The sequence below is a fragment of the Podarcis pityusensis genome, assembly GCF_964106645.2.
Source record: "Podarcis pityusensis genome assembly, chromosome: 13".
In the NCBI taxonomy this organism is placed as follows: domain Eukaryota; kingdom Metazoa; phylum Chordata; class Lepidosauria; order Squamata; family Lacertidae; genus Podarcis; species Podarcis pityusensis.
In genome coordinates, this window is record NC_138038.1 from 39,809,948 (window position 1) to 39,827,476 (window position 17,529).

Here is a 17,529-nt window from a genome sequence, read left to right on the forward strand (position 1 = left end):
TCTGGTCTCTGATGCAGCTTAGCATTTGCATGAAACTGCTGGAAGAGTTTTATTTGGAAATTTCTCATATGGTTTCATGGAGCCAATTCCTGGGGTGGGGAGCTCCCTCACTGAAGGCCATAGGAGCCAGTTCCTAGTGGCCAAGGACCCTTCGCCCCCTCATAAAATATGTGACCCCCCCAAGTTGACAGTCATTGACATTCAAAAGGTTTGTGTGTACCACATATTGTGGTATATTCTTCTTGTTCTCTTCTATATGTTAAATCTGCAACCTGTTCATATTTTTTTCAAGTTGGCACCCCTGCTGGAGGTCTTCAGGCAGACTCTTGACAGCCACCTGTTGAAAATGCTGTAGGGCTGGATTTTCTGCATCAGGCCAGATGATCTAGAAAATTCCCTCCAGCCATAGAAGATGCTGATGATACTCCTCTCTCCCCTCCTCACATTATTTCAGGGAGAAGGTGGAGGTCCTGCATTCAGGTCTGAGACTTGTCTGCAGACAAGTTGTGGGTGCAGAATCTGGATATTAATTACTGGGATAAGTGGGCCGGTTACCTGTTGCAACCCTTTTGTATGCAAAATCTGCAGCATTGGGTGGGTGAATCTGGTTAGAATCATATAATCTTGGAGTTTAAGGGGTCCCAAGGGTAAACTAGTCCAACCCCTGCAATGCAGGAATCTCAGCTGAAGTATCTCCTGACTAAATATATTAGTTTAGTCACAGGAAACTGAGGTGATGCTCTAGAAACCTGCTAAAGGGCAAGAAACTGCAGGAAGGAAGCAGCTGCAGAGAACAACTCATGATTTCATTTGTCTCTCCATAATGCACAAAGCATGGGACACAAACAAGATGAACTGGAGCTTTTTATCCAGGATCACAAATACGACCTGGTAGGCATTACTGAAACCAGGTGGGATGAGACTTATGACTGGACTGTAGGGATTGACCAATCAGGAAGGGTGGAGGAGTAGCATTATATATGAAGGATGTGTAAATTTTTGAAAAAAATCCATGACTGTGGATGAAAAGCAGATTGAGGGTTATGGGTAAAAATTGTAGGAGAAAGAAACAGCAGTGACCTTACCAGATTGAAGACTTGGATGAGCAGATAAACAAACATTCAAAAAGGAGAGAAATAGTAATCATGGTGACTTCTGCTTGTTTCTTTCACACAGAGAAGCTTCCAGAACCCTCTTGAATTTAGAATAGGAAAGATGTCTACACATCATATCAATACACTCTGCACTAAGAAATGCAGACTGATAGTGTGTGCATCGCCTCATGTGATCGATAATGCAGGGCTGGGCTTCTCCGCCCCCCCCCCATGTGTTTTTCAAGTTGGCACTCCTGACCCCCACCCACCAGGTTTAATATCTTGGCTGCCACGCTGCAAGTAAATGAAAGTTTCTGTGGCAGGATTATGCCTCAAGCAGTTAAAAAATAAAAGCACTCACTGCCTAGGTTTGTTATATTCCAGTGCGCTCGATTGCCACGCTGTGTGTGTGATTGTGTGTGTGGAAAATGTTCCGGTGGGCTCTTTGGTTTTTCTGTGCCAGTCTCCTCAGCTGCCGCCCTTAGAAACTAGCCTCCGAGAGCGCAGCACAAGTGGCAGAAGGCGCGCATTTCAAGCCCACGCCCAGGAAGAATCCTGGGAACCACAGTTCACCTCTGAGAGATCTACAAGTCCCAGCACCCTGAACAAAATCACAGATTCCTTTTCTTTGGGTGGGGTGCGTTAGATTTCCAAAGGACGAGCAGGTCTTTCTCGCGCGCCCCCACATTTTCCTGCTCTGCCTCCTTGCCGCTCCTCCCGGTTTCAGATCCTGCGCAAAGGGAGAGCAAGAGCGGATTCTCTTCACCCCCGTCTTGCAGCCAAAGCGCCCCTGCAAATCTTGCGAGGGCTGCCTTCGGAGGTCTTCCCCCGAGAACCGCTCAGCCAAATTCTTCCAACGCAGGGCTGGGCTGGAGTTCTGCGGGAAAGACGCCCCTTCCGCCCTCCCCGCCCTCCAGTCTCCTGCTGCTGCCGGAGGGAAGGATCTCCAAGAGTTTCCTCGCCAAAGGGAAAAGAAGGAGACGCGCAGGGCAAGAGACGGGGCTCTCGGAGCGGGTTTCCTGCTGCTCACCGGCCGGGCCTCTCTCTTTCCAGGCGAGTTGGCCCGGGGATCGCGACCACCTGCCTCTCTGCCTTGGCACAGTCTCCAGATCTTCTGAGTTTTTCTCTGGCCGAGGCTTTGGCTGGGCTGGTTCTGGTGGAGAATGAGCGCAATGGGGACTAAGTTCTTCTTTTCCACAAATCACATGCGTGCCCTCATTTTCTTAAATCCTGAGTACCCGAATCTGCAATCCGCCAGGTACCTCCTTCTGGACGTCTTGCAGGAGTTGAAGGAGGGGGGAGGGGAGTGGGAGAAATTCAAGCGCGAACTGCTCAGATTCCCGGTCAATGGAAGAATAATCTCCGAGGAGTTGCTCAAGGAAGCCATGCCTTTGCAGCTCGTAGAGCTGCTGTTCAGCTACTACGGTGAGGCTTATGCTGTGGAGGTGACGGCCCTGGTGCTGCAGGCGATGGACTACAATCCGCCGGTGGACGATCCCTCGGGTATCACCTGGCTAAGTAAGGGACTGGGAGCGGGGCGGGGGCTAGATCCGACTGATGGTGCTGACACCTCGCGGGTTCTGTCAGTATCGAGAGCTCAGCTCCCTCCCATGGTTGCCTTCGTCCTTGGCAGTGGCGTAGCGTGGGTTGTCAAGCACCCGGGGCAAGGCAAGTAATTTGCGCCCCCTAACCCGTGGATTTTAGCACTCGAGTGCGAGCGCGCGCCCCCCAGATGTTGCGCCCGGCCCCCCCTGCACCCCCCCACGCTACGCCACTGGGGCTGGGGGCGAGCGAAGGAGCCAAGGACCCCCCCCAAAGGCTCAGCAGGAATTTATTAAATTTATTATTTGCGGAGCCCCCGCGGGGCCGAGGCAGCCGAAGCCCCCTCCCCTCGGGCGCCTCCCCACCCCCTCCTCTCCTTGGGCTGTAGGTGGAGCTCCAGATCCGGGCTTGGCGAGCGCCTCTCCTCCTCCCAGCCGGGTCCGGGGGCTTCCAGCCGTGCTCCGTCCTCGCCCCCCCCCCCCCCGCTGAGACTTGCGCTGAGAGCCGGAGCCAGCGGCGCCCCCTTCTGCCGGGAGACCCTCGCCCGCCCGCCGGCTTCCTCTCGGAGGGTTTTGGGGAGCACAGGGCGCGGCGAGGCCCCTCAGAGCTCTCCTCCCTCCCAGTCGGCAGAAGCAGCCGCCGCCTGTGGCTGGGCCGAGGGGATGGCGTCGGCGCCGGGGTGCGGAGGCTGCCCGTGCCCGGCCAGGCGTCGGTGGCGGCGTCGGCACTGCTGCAGCGGCTGCTCCTCCTGCAAGCAGTGAGTGGAGCGCAGCCGCAGCGGTGGCGGGGGGCGCGCGCGCTAGGGCGCAAGGCTGGCGGTGGCGGCGGGGAGCCCAGCGGAGGAAGGAACTTGTCCCTTCCCTCTGGACTCGCGCCCCCCCCAGATGTTGCGCCCGGTGCGGCCGGCACCCCTGGCACCCCCCACGCTACGCCACTGGTCCTTGGGTGGGGAAACCTTTCGAGCAGAAGAGTCGCGTATCCTCCTGGGCAATATTCCAAAGAATCACAGGATCTAAGAGTTGGAAGGGAACCCAAGGGACATCTAGTCCAACCCCTTGAAATTTAGGGATTTCAGCTAAAGCATCCATGGCAGATAGATGGCCATCCAACCTCTGCTTAAAAATCTCTTGTAGGAGTCTGTTCCACTGCTGAACGGCTCTTACTGCCAGAAGGTTTTTCCGAATGTTTAGTCGGAATCTCCTTTCTTGCAGCTTGAAGCCATTGCCTCGAGTCCTACCTTCCAGAGCAGGAGAACAGAGCCAAAGGCCAGTGGGGGGTGTGGAGGTCCAGGGTGAAAGTGAGTGGAATGATGGATGTAAATCTTCCCTGTGTTCAAAGTGAGGTGGCGTCTTCCCACACCCCTCTGCCCTCCATCTAAACCAGGGCTGGCCCAGGGCATGTTAGCACCTGAGGCAAAACACTATACGGCATCCGCTCCCCACCAGGGAAGAAGGAACACCAGAAACAGGGTGTGAAATAATTGTAGAAGCCTCCAAAGTGTTAAGAAGAGGCATGTAAGTTAAGAGAGTCTTCAAACCCTCCTGGATCAGCTTCTCTCTTCTGGGCCAGGCTGAGCTCCTTCAATCACCTGAGAGGCTAGAAGGATGGGAAGCTGCCTTCGGGCACATTGGGCCACTGGGTCCATCTAGTTCATTCCAGGGATTTAGGCAGGATCTTTCCAAGCCCTATCTGGAGATATCCAGGGATTAAACCTGGGATCCTTTGCATGCATGTGATCTACTACAAATCCACAGCCCTTCCCTACTTAGTCCAGTCTGAAAGTGCTCCAACAGGAAGAGAAGGGGAATGTAGGAATGCTGGATTTTTCTGTTCAATACTTCTACTAACATCAATAATCACCACAGTGCAGTTTACACAATTATGCCTGCTGGCCACACTGAATACATTGAAGGAGTCAGATCTGAAGAAGTTCGTGGTCAAACTCAGCAAGTTTCCCGTCAAGGAAGGCTATGTCAATATCCCCAGGGAGCTGCTGGTTGAAGCAAATGTTTGGGTGCTCACAGAACTGCTTCTTGCATACTGTGATGAGGATTATGCTGTGGAAGTGGCTTCAGAGGTGCTGAAAGCCTTTGACCGTGAGTCCCTGCCAGAATGTCCCCCGAGTCTCACCAAGAAAGGTAAGGAACTTGGAAGGGAGAACGTTGGCTGAGTCTGATGGGACTGGGTGGAGAGGAGGCTTCTTGAGCAGGGCTGTGTGTGTGTGTGTGTGTGTGTGTGTGTGTGAAACCTATGTGCCAATCTCTGTATGTCTTCTTGACATTGTGGGAATGTTAAAGAAGGTTGGAGATGATATATTGTTTTGATATTATCCCTCCTCACTCACGCTAGTGATAAATAGCAGAGCACATTCCCTTTGCAACTTATTGGAAGCAAGTTGATGATTCGTTAGAACCTCTGCTGATAAACCTCCAAGGAAGGAGAGACCACCACCGCACAAGAGAGTCAGTTGCACTGCTGAACAGCTCTTCCTGTCAGAAAGTTCTTCCTGGTATTTAGTCATAATCTCCTTTCTTGTAACTTAAAGCCATTGGTTCGTCTCCTACCCTCAAGAGCAGGAGAAAACAAGCATGCTCCCTCCTCCATGTGACAGCCCATAAGATATTTGAAGATGGCTGTCATATCTCCTCTCAGTCTCCTCTTTTCCAGGCTAAACATACACATCTCCTTCAAGCATTCCTCATAAGGCTTTGTTTCCAGACCCTTGATCATCTTGGTTGCCCCCCCTCTGCACACGTTCCACCTTGTCAACATCCTTCTTAAGTTGTGGTGCCCAGAACAGGACACAGTATTCCAGACATAGTTTGACCAAGGCAAAATAAAGTCATACTATTATTTCCCTTGATCTGGACAATATAGTTCTGTTGATTTAGCCTAGAATAGCATTAGCTTTTTTATGCTGCTGTATCACACTGTTGACTTATGTCAAGCTTGTAGTCCACTAAGACCCCTAGATCCTTTTCACATATGCTACGGGTTGTCAGGTCGATAGGCTCTCCCACACAAGACAAGCTCTCTGATTATTCCCCCCCCCATTTTTTTATTGTTTTTCCACATTTATGACAAAAAAGACATTACAAAACACACAACAAAGAAAAACACTGTACAATACAGTAAGCTAAACACACACAAAAAATATTTCTTCAGATATTTAATTCTCATAACATTATAACTGACTTCCTCGCATCCCCTCTAACTGAATTTCTTTATATCACCTGTATGACAGTTCTCCATATTTCTAATAATATTGACTCCTAACATTTACTAACCTCTTCTCCTTTATTAATATTCTAATCCTTAATATTTACTAACACATATTCTTATTCTACCCCTAAGCCTATTTGTTGCTTCCACGAATTTTCTAGTTATCTTATATTACAATATTTAGCTAAATATTCTTTACATTTCTTCCAATCCTCTTGTGTCTCCTCTTCTTTCTGGTCGCGGATTCTTCCAGTCAATAAATCCAACATCTTCATCTGCCAATCTTCTATCGTTGGTATTTTTTGCGATTTCCAATTTTTGGCTAATAAAAGTCTTGCCGCTGCAGTGGCATAAACAAACAGTCTAACATCTTTTTTGGGCAATTCCAATCCTATCCTATTATACCAAGTAGAAAGGCTTCTGGTTTCTTAATAAATGTATTTTTCAACATTTTTTTCAACTCATTATAAATCTTTCCCCAGAAGTCTTTCACCTTAGGACACGTCCACCACATATGGTAAAAAGTACCTTCTTTTTCTTTACATTTCCAACAAAGATTATCATTTGTATGGTAGATCTTTGCTAATTTTACTGGGGTTAAGTACCATCTATACATCATTTTCATAATGTTTTATTTTAATACAGTACATGCAGTAAACTTAACCCCTTTCTTCCATAGCTTTTCCCAATCATCCAACATTATATTGTGTCCAACATCTCTTGCCCAATCAATCATCACAGATTTAACTTGTTCACCCTTTGTATGCCATTCCAACAGTAAATTATACATTTTAGAGAGATTTTTAACATTGGTATCTAACAATTCCGTTTCCAGTTTGGATTTTTCTGTCGCAAAACCATTTTTCTTATCAAGTTTATACAATTCATTGATAACCATCCATCCAATTTATCTTTAATTTGGTCAAATGGTCTCCATTTAAATCCTTCATTATCTTCCAACAATAAATCTGTGTATTTCAACCATTTACTCTCCATATTTTACTTTTTGTGTGCCTTTGCTTCCATTGGTGAAATCCACCTGGGTGTTCTCCTTTCTAAGAGATCTTTATACCTTATCCAAACATGATATAATGATTTTCTAATTACATGATTTTTTTAAACCTTTATGAGCCGATGGCACCTTACATAACCTAAGTCCTGCTCCCATCTTATTATGGCCTTTCCCTTTTCCTCTTTTTCTATATGAGCATTCTTTAACAGCTTGTACATTTTGGAGAGAGTCTTTTGGTTGTTCTGTAAAACCTCCTTCTCTAAGATTGATGCTTTGTTATCAAACCCTTTTAAAGTCTTATCTTTTTCAAAAGTCACCCTAAGCTGGTAATATTCTAGCCAATTTAGCCCTAGTTGCTTGAGTTCTTCAAACCTTTTCAGTTTGGGGCAATAATTTATCTCATCCACCAAGTCTCTGTAAGTTGGCCAGTTATTGTTCATGTTATTCTTATGAATGTCAGTTGACTCTATAGGTGATATCCACCAAGGGGTTTTTGTTATAACTTTGGATTTATTCCTCTCCCAAACCTTGAATAAGGCCTTCCTCATTAGGTGGTTCGTGAAGCCTTTATGTGCTTTTATGCCACCCGAAAACCTTGTCCCAGCCCTCTAATTCCTAAGCAACATCCAGTCTTTCAACCAAGTCCAGCATGTGGCCTCAAAGTACATTCTGAGGTCCAGGACCGCGAACCCTCCTCTTTCTCTGGGTTCCGTCAACAATTTAAATTTCATTCTTGCTTTTTTGCCCTGCCAAATGAAATTGGCCAGGTCCCTCTGCCAATCTTTAAAACATTTTGTCCCAATAATTATTGGAATTGTCTGAAAGAGAAAGAGGATTTTGGGAAGTATTGTCATGTTAATCACTGATATTCTGCCCCATAATGACAGCTTCAATTTACTCCAATTTTCTAAATTTCTTTTAATTTCCTTCCATTTTTAAATGTAATTGTCTTTAAATAAATTAGTGTTCTTATTTGTAATCCAGACCCCCAGATAGTTTACTTTATTTGTGGTCTTTAGACCCGTTATTCTCTCTAGGTCCTCTTGTTCCATCTCTTCCATATTTTTTGTTAATAATTTAGATTTATTTTTATTCAGTTTAAATCCCGAGACCTCACCAAATTCATTCATTTTCACTAGTGCTTTTTGTATGCCTTCAATTGGGTTTTCAGAACAGTGGTACCTCTGGTTGCGAACGGGATGTCATTTTGCACTTGTGTGCATGCACGAGTGGTGAAACCCGGAAGTAACCCTTTACGGTACTTCTGGGTCACTGTGGGATGTAACCTGAAAGAATGTAACATGAAGCGGACGTAACATGAGGTATGACTATAGTAATAATCACATCATCAGCAAATGCCTTCACCTTGTAATATCGGCTACCTAAATGGATGCCCCTTATTTCCTGGTCTTTTCTTATTGCTATTAAGAGAGTCTCCAACGTTGTGATAAATAAGAGTGGGGACAAGGGACAACTTTGTCTAGTCCCTCTTTCTATATTAAATTCTTCAGTGATTTCATTATAATTATTTTGGCTTTCTGGTTGTCATAAATTGCCTTAATTCCATTCATGATGTTGTTTCCTATTCTCAAGCTCTCAAAAGTTTTAATTAAGAAGTTCCACGATATGCTGTCGAAAGCCTTCTTCCAGTAGCATTGCTACCTTTTTGCTTGGTTTCATTTATGTATATTCCAGTAAGTCATTGTATTATTTCTTATTTGCCTCCCCAGTAAAAAGCCGGCTTGATCATTTCCTATTACCCTGTTTAAGAATTTTTTTAGCCTGTTAGCCAGGATACCTGTAAATATTTTATAATCCATGTTTAGTAGTGAAATTGGTCTATAATTCTTAATAAGTTTTCTTAGATGCCTCCCACTTTTCTTTCTTGTTGGTATTGTCTGCCTTTGTGCCTTCAGTATGTCACCCATGACATTAACAGCCAAAGTAGTGTTGGAAAGAAGTATGCATTCCACATTAAGCTTTAGGCCACCCAAAATGATACCTCCACATCACTGGCAGACTGACCTGTATGAGACGGAAGTGAATCCTTTCTATACCAATGTTGTCTTTCAGGCAATACAATGCCAAATCTGTGTGTCAGTGCCAAATAATGGTTTAAAATATGTAGAAAGGGGAAAGGACTCAGTAAAGCTGTTGACATGCACTCACTTTCTCAATATCTAGCAGCAGAGCGTCTTTGCAAAATGCATGTTTCAAGGCACCGGCCAGCTGAATTCTTGTCGTCAAAAATTAATCAAGCTCTGGAGGAACTGGTTCCATCAGAAAAAACCACCAAAGGGTAATTTCTGTACTTATATAATTGACGGAAGCCACCATTTTAGCTACAATTATAGCAATGTTTTCCCCTCTCAGCTAACCCTTCCAATCCAAAACAAACATAAAATCCATTAATCTTAAAACAATACAAGCTTTCCTGCTTAAAACAAAAATGCTTTAGCACTAATTTAATAAATGTGTGTGTGCCCCTGCTTGGGAAAAAAATACTTTGAAAATTGCTATTTTGGACCTTTCCCACTTTCTGTGTCAACCATTGGGCAGGAAAACCAAAGTGCATATTTTCCACTGATGCTGGCAGGTTGCCAGATACTTTAAAGGCTTAGCAGCTGGGGAATGGAGGCAGGGCTCCACAGGCCTTGGAAGGCCCCAGGGAGTGCATCCGAGGGCTACCTGTGGTCCACTGGCTGCAGGTATCCTGCCTGTGTCATAGAATACCAGACCTGGAGGGAACTCGGTGGGCCATCTATTCTAGTCCAACTGCTGCTTGAAGCAGGAAAGCAAGAGCTGCAGCCTCCCCAGCAAATGACTCTTGGTATCTGAAAGACCTTTTAAACCCTCCAGCCCTGTATGTCACATTAAGCTGGTCTGAGGGCAGGGAACTTTCCAGTTGCTTGGGGAACAGTGGTCGTCAGCAAATGGCTTACAGTCAGGATCGCTTGGCTGGGATTATCATCTCACTCCCGCCCCATGGAGGGACAAGTTGGGAGGGCACGGTAAGGATTGGAATTTGTTTTGGGCAAAAGAACCCCTAAGGGGCAGGGAACCCAAAGATTGGGGGAAGGTTGAAGGAAAGGACCACAGCAAGGAGTGGTATGGTTCACATAAATGTGAGGCAACCCTGAGGTGGGAGGCTAGAGGGCAACCCATAAGCCAATTTCAAACACTACAAAAGCAACTTCATAATAATATGACAAATTAGCATAGTTTCATCATAACATGTTGATAATATGAATTTAGGTGGGCCAACAGTTTGATTCCGTGTGAGAGACAGTGGCGCCAACTTAAACAAAATATGGGTGGGGCTGGCCTGCCTACTTCCCCTTGCTGCACTAAGTCTGGTGTCAGGCCAGTGTGCACCCAGGCAGCTGCATTGAGTGTAGGCAGTCGGTGTTGGTGTTTGCAGCACGGCCAGGGTGCTTGCTCTGCCTCCCTCTGTCCCTACGTCAGCTGCCTCCTCTCAGCCAGGCATCCGCCTTGCCCATGCCTGTCATCACCCACTGGCCAGGCATGCTCATCTTTGCTCAGGCTGCCACCATGGTGGGTTGGGTGGGGGCTGTCCCCACTGCAGGAGGGTGCCACACAGAGAGAGGGAGTGAGCAATGGATGGAGGGATGGGAAGCCAGGTAGGAGACAGACACACACAAACCACACACTCACATCCACACACACACACCCCCCGCCACTGCTGTGTCCCACTTTGCTCCTCCTGGAGGAAAGCCAGAAACAGAGAGTGATGCCTGGCTGGGGGTAGACAGCAAACCAAGGGAGGGAGATGGGAAGGCAGGTGGGTGGGCAGTGGTGGGGAGAAAATATTGAGGGGTTGTGTCCCCAGAAGAAAATTATTAGGGGGTTGCCCTAAGGACCCTGGTTGGCATTTATGGTAAGGGAGCAGTCTGCATCCTAACTACGTTCTAATTCTCCTCTCCCCGCCTTCTGTCACCTAAATAAAATAAATGTTTCTTCCACAGGTCATTGGAAAGATCCAAAATCTCCAGTAATGAGATGATCTGCAAGGGAAGAAAACAATTAATGGAAATTCTTGAACCGGATACTGAACATTTTGTAGATGTGCTATACTATTTCTATGTCATCACTCTGAAAGAATACAGAGACATTTGCGAAATGTTGAAAATTTTAAAAAGTGAACAATTGCTGAGTATAATCCAGGAAAGGGGGGAGCAAGCTTGTTGCAGGTTCCTGGAATGTGTAGAAATGGCACATCCAGGTACCGTTCTAGTTCTGCTATCTGCAATGCATGGTGAGTTTGACTTCGAGTTCTTAAACTTCAAGGGCAGTTCAACTAACTTCCTCCTTGCAACAGTCATCAGGCAAATAACTGTCTTCCTTTTACAGATTTGGATCAAACTCCACTCAAGGCAGCTGGCCCAATAGAGCCAGAGGTGGTATGGGACTCAGAAAGGGGCAACGAAGCATACAGGTGAGTGATCTCTCCATCAGACATTTAAAAACCTTTTCCATTCAGGGAACGGTTTTTACATTTAATTGTTCCACAGAGCACATCTGGTTTCTGTGGGTCTCACAGTCATCAGATATGGTGGTGCTCCCTAAAACATACACAGAGTACATCTACAGTATGTTCTGCACGTTGCAATGAACAGTTGGCCATGGTGGGCAAATTCTCTCTGAAGGAAGCTTACCCACCAATCCTGATCTCTTCATTGAGGAACTCCTGGGTCCCTCAAATACAGCTGGAAAATTATTACCTTGGAGCATTGCTGTTGCTTATTATTTCCAAGAGAGTGAAAAATATGGAACTCTGCATTTTTTTGGAGGAACTGTTGTTTCTTCTCCTTTATGTGGGATGTAAACACAGCAGCAGTCAATGACAACATTCCTAGAGTGTACATGTTAAAACATGGGGAGGGATGTCTGTCCAGCAAGCAGGTAAACTTCCTGGGGACGGACTTCCTCCACATGTGACCAGAGGTGGGTGTGGCCTCACCTGTGCAGGTAAATGATAAAACCACAGGGCAGGCAGCCATCTCTCTCTCTCTCATCTTCATCTTCTGAAGGAGCAACATGCCCTCTTGGCTCTCAGCCAAGAGAGGAGGATAGGACTATCTTGCTATAAGATAGATTCTGAATGTATGTAACCTTTTTAAGCGTGTCTGCCTTCTGGGATCATATTGTGAACAGAACGTGAGTAAACTCTTTTATACTTTTATAAGGACTGTGTTGTGTCTTGTATTTTAAGAGGGAACAAAAGGGGAAATTACCAGAGTAATTATTATAGAGGTTCTAGCGAACCTGTGCAGACGTTACCGTTTCGTATTTAAAGGGGAATGTTATAAACTCTGCTGATATTTTGGGAACTTGTTAGCACAAGTTGGATTAGGATATAATCTCACAATATATCATCTCCTGCACCCCGGAACATTCCCACACTTAAAAACATTTTATTGATATGATTTAAGTTATATCCCACCTTTCTCACAAAGAGTTCAAGGTGGCATGCATGGTTTCCCTCCCAATCACTTTAAAGCAGTGTGCTTTTTGGTCTGGTGTTTAGCGCTAAATGGGTACATTGGTTACAGAACTCTTGCCCTGCTTACCGAGTATGAGAAATTTCCCTGATGTTCTAGTATCATCAACACAAGGGTAAACAGAAGATGAGTAGTTACTTTCACCAGCTTGCTTTGCTCTGCATGAAGGCACCATTTTAAAAACACCTTCTCGGTATAAGAAAAACCGCCTTTTTTACTTATTGGTTGGCCTCATAGCACTTGTGCTTCAGTTGAGTGATGCTTGACCAGGAGATGTCCTTCTGTCAATATTTTACCTCCATAACTCAGTGTGCGAAGCATCTCCTGCAAAAATATCAATTAGACCAGGTGTGGAAGTTCTCCCAATTCATGTTTGACGTGCAGCATAAATTAATAATGCAGAATCTTCTTCAGTAAAAGAATAAAAGTTTTACTGACTTAAAATAAATATCCTGCCATTCACTCCCTTTAAGGAGTCTCAAAGCGGCTAACATTCTCCTTTTCCTTCCTCCCCCACAACAAACACTCTGTGAGGTGAGTGAGACTGAGAGACTTCAAAGTGTGACTAGCCCAAGGTCAGCCAGAGAAGCAGGGACGCGAACCCGGTTCACCAGATTACGAGTCCATCGCTCTTACCACAACACCACACTGGCTCTCACAGCATAGTGAACAGAAGATTAAGTTAGCTTTAGAGCATACACAGAGTTAGAGTCACACAGATTCTTCAGTGTGCACACGCTTCACAAAGCTCAGACAGTCACTGCAGACAGAGTCACCAGAGACACTGGGTCTGCCTGCAAACAGATACAATATTTATAAAGAGAATGACTCATCCTCAGGATTCAGTGATTCAGCATGCTAAATGATTCTGCAGCTTTTCAGCATTTCACAACATTTCTAGACTCCTTTACTGCTTCTGCTCTCAAATACAATGTTCAACCTGATTCCACTTTCATCTTTCCCATTGTGCCATTCAGAGTGTGCACCACTGAGGCTGGCTCCTTCCATTGCGGTAATACAGATCTCATATGTGAAGTGAAAGAAGCTGTGACTGTAACATACCACTTTGATTCATGGCCTAAGCACCTGGAAGAACAGTCCACTGAGGAGTTGCATGTCGCTGGCCCTCTGCTCAACATTAAAGTAGATGCAGTAGAAGCTGTGGCCGCCATTCACGTCCCTCACTTCTTGTGTCTTGAAGGTATGGCAGGGGGAAAGTTCCCAGCATTATAACCATAATAGGAGGAATCCTAAACAGGAATAACTTCCATTGATGTTTCCAGAATGCTATGGGGCCTGCGGTGTGGAGTCTAGAAATCAGTAGCGCTGGCTTTCCAGTCTTTTGTAATTTTTCAAAATGTTCCAACTGTGCTGTTTTATTATTTTCTTTGATTTGCATTCTGTTGTAAGCTGCCATGTCAGCATATTGTCCTGTGGAACAACATTATAAACCTCTTAAAAGACAATAGGAAAATAAATGTTTGCGTGAAAGGACCCTTGACAATTAAGTCCAGACAACTCTGAGGTTGCAGCGCTCATCTCACTTTACTGGCTGAGGGAGCCGGCATTTGTCGACAGACAGTTTTTCTGGGTCATGTGGCCAGCATGACTAAGCCGCTTCTGGCGAACCAGAGCAGCGCACGGAAACGCTGTTTACCTTCCTGCCGGAGCAGTACCTATTTATCTACTTGCACTTGACGTGTTTCGAACTGCTAGGTTGGCAGGAGCTGAAATGGGGGGGGGGGTTAAGTTTCACTTTCCCACTGCTAACATGCTTGTCTTTTCAGGTGACGACAGTTCCCATGTCTACATTGCACATTTTGTTGAAGGGGAGATGAGGCTGGAGAAGCCAGACAGAGTGGAGCCTCACCATGCTGTGTTGGAAAACCCCAAGTTCTCTTCCCTTGGAGTCATTTTCAAAAAGTGGTTTAAGCAAAAGATCAACACTGTCGTACTGCTCTATCATAGGCTTCAGCTGGAAACACCAACATTTCACCTGTACCTCCTGCCGAATGACTCTTCTATAGTAAAGGTAACTGGGAATCTCCAACTTTGATTGGTATTGCAGATTACCTGGATCTTTTGCTTGATCACTCTAACCATGAGAGAATACCTATGCAAAATTATTCATTAGGGTGCATGAACTGTACTTATCTTTGTTGGACTTGATCTGTTTTACCAAACTTCTAGCCAACATCAACATGCTACTAGAGAGAAGATTCACAGTTGCCCTCCACCGGATGACTTAGCTTCTCACCAACACTGTTGTTTCAAAGTGAAGTTTGCAATATTGAAATACACCCTTTTCCTTTGTTAGCCAGCCTGCTTGCTAGAGGCCAAATGTCCTGCCTGGTTCTCTAAACAAACGTTGTTGTCACTGACTTGTGAAAACAAAATTCTAAGCACATTTTCTTGGAAGCCTTCACTGAAATAAGTAAGGCTTCCTTCAGATTTATTGATGAACAAATTCAGCTTTGTTCATTAAGGAATCAGCTTGATAATTATGAACTATCTATAAGAACTCTTGAGGAAAAACATTCTTCCTGATTTGCAGTGTTGGCACATGGGAGATAAAGCACATTATCATATTACCTTCTCAATCTGAACTTTTCTTAAAATTGCCTTCTTATGCTTCATTCAAATATTGAGGTTTTATGGCTTCTGTGGTTTCCTGCATGGTCTCATCAAGAGAAGATGAGGTGGATGCAGGATTGCTGGTACCTCTCTGCCAACTTGCTCAGGCTTAGTTCAGGCTGCCCAGTTCAAGAGCTCTGGCTTGAGTTCCCCATGTGTAGTTTCTGGTGCCATAGTGGTTTAATCTTCTTCATACTGCAGATGTGGAATCTGAGTATCTGCCGGTGCTCTTGGACTACAGCATCCATCATCCCTGACCCCAGCTGGTTGGGGTTGATTTGAGTCCAACAACATCTGGAGGGCATCAGGTTCCCCATTCCTGCCTTAGCTGGTGTTACGGTGCCAAGAAGGTCGTAGGGATCCAGTCTTCAAGAAGTTTGGTTCCCTCTTTGCATATCTAAAAAGTGAATTTATTTGCCATTCCCAGGCGGTCGATAAGTGTGAAGTAAATTCAAAGAGAATAGAGAAACCCCCTGTGACCCTGAAACCGCTGGTGATTGGTTCTCAGGTATCTTTGAAGGCTTCAGAGGATGTCACAGTCTATCCTGAGGTGAGACAAATATGATGAAAGGTACTACTGGGGAAGAGTCAAACTGTGAAGTCTGAGAATGGGAGAAATTCAGCCAGGGTCCCTCTTCACCCTTTTATTTGACTCCCTTGGAATGGTGGGTTGGGCTAAGCCAGATTCAGACTTACAGAGGTTTCATTCTTTCCCACAGGAACTGAAGTTTCAATACCTGGATGCAGAGAAACTGCAGCAGTATGTAGAACTGTCTGCTGAGCAAATGCAAGACAAGTTCAACTTCTACCTGATGAAGAAGGGCACGACTGAAATTATTTGGAAGGCGCATTTGAAAAAAAGTGAGTTTTAATCAAGGGAAGATCGTGAGGTTGGGTCATATCTTAGGAGGCAGGATGGAAAAGGACCACAGGTCACATTCCCTCTTTGACTGCCTCTTTCTTATTCTATTTCAGGAGAGTTAATTTCAGAGGAGATGGATTCTCCTATTCCACACCCAGCACAAGGTGAGCAGGTTTTAATTATTTCTCTGCATGTATGTGTATCCCACTTCCCTCCCAATAGGAGCACAGAGGGCTGATAAAACAGTAGCAGAACTGCTTTTGCTGACATTGAATTCCTCCCTTGAAGTTTTACAGTGTGAGCTTTTCCATTCTAAATTGAGTATCAGTTCTTAACATATCCAAGAGAAACTTGGATGTGATTTGGAAGTCTTGGGCTCATCTCCCACCATGCTAATTTTATTCGTTGTCCCTGCTTGCTTTGTATGTATTCCCTCCCTCTTCACCTTCCCAGGTGCTTGTGGCTGCACACCAACCAATGCATCATTCAGCAGAACTAACCCTGGACATAATGTGGAAGGCAGGTAAGGCTTAACCCTTTCTCCCCCACTCCATTTCACCAAAAAAGACCCATCTTGCCATTAGGCACAGTGAAGCAGCTGCCTCAGGTGGGCAACAGGTATTGGAGGATGGGAAGCAATGGGGAGGCTCTGAAAGTCGTTACTCAGAATTCAGATAAATTCTCGGGGAAATTGCATGTATGATGAACACTTCTGAAGACAGATATGTGTGTTCCTGTAAAGAGAAATAGAAAGAGAAAGAGAAAGAGAAAGAGAGATTCCACCAAATGGGGGGGGGGGGGAGCACCAATTTATTTATGGCTGGAGCTTTTATCTACCACTGCAGATTTACCTAACCCCAGCCAACATTTACCTGTACTCTGCTCTTTAACAATGCCTTGAACTGTATCCCACTAGTTATGGTAATTTTGATGTGGTACAAAGCCAGCCAGACACTGTTTTAATGAAATAAATGTAACATTATATTCTTGATTTATTCTAATCTATAAAGGTATGATGGGATGAATGTGGGAATATTCAGGGATGCAGGAGAGGATATATTGTCTGATTATATCCTTATCTAACTTGTGTTAACAAGTTCCACAATTTCAGCAGAGTAACATTCCCCTTTATTTTAAGTTTGCAGCGGCTGCGTTTGCTCAGGCTCGCTAAAGCCTCTATAATAACTATTCTGGTAATTTCCACTTATTCCCTCATAAAATAGAAGAGACGACACAGTCTTTTACAAAAGTATAAAAAGAGTTTACCAGAAAGCAGACTTAGCTTAATGAAGTAACATACACTTGGAATCTATCTCTTAAGAAGACAGTCCCTTTGTCCTCTCTTGGCTGGAAGCCAAGAGGGCATCTTTGGCTTAGTAAATGCTGTTTCTTCGATGCATGTGGAGAAAGAGAGAGAGATGGCTGCCCTGCCCTGTGCTTTTGTAATTACCTGCACAGGTGAGGCCACACCCACCTCTAGTCACATGCAGAGGAAGTCTGTCCCGGCCCAGAAGGAAACATGCAGTTGGACAAACACTCCTCCCCATGTGTAAACATGTTCATTCTAGGAATGTTGTACTTGACTTCTCTTGTGTTTCACATCCCACAATGAATACTCTACTTTGTTTCGTTGCTGTTTTT

At 45.2% G+C, this 17,529-nt stretch overlaps 1 protein-coding gene across 1 annotated transcript; it reads left to right on the top strand.

Moving 5' to 3' along the window:
• Positions 1–705: 705 nt before the first annotated feature.
• On the top strand, positions 706–16,658 carry LOC308461266 (uncharacterized protein). The gene is made up of 11 exons (XM_080978038.1): positions 706–2,612; positions 4,502–4,774; positions 9,055–9,169; positions 10,857–11,146; positions 11,242–11,326; positions 13,370–13,593; positions 14,180–14,424; positions 15,454–15,576; positions 15,746–15,887; positions 16,002–16,052; positions 16,342–16,658. Exons 1-11 carry the CDS (start codon positions 2,258–2,260, stop codon positions 16,413–16,415), a joined length of 1,977 nt encoding a protein of 658 aa, XP_080834164.1. The 5' UTR covers positions 706–2,257; the 3' UTR covers positions 16,416–16,658.
• Positions 16,659–17,529: the final 871 nt, after the last annotated feature.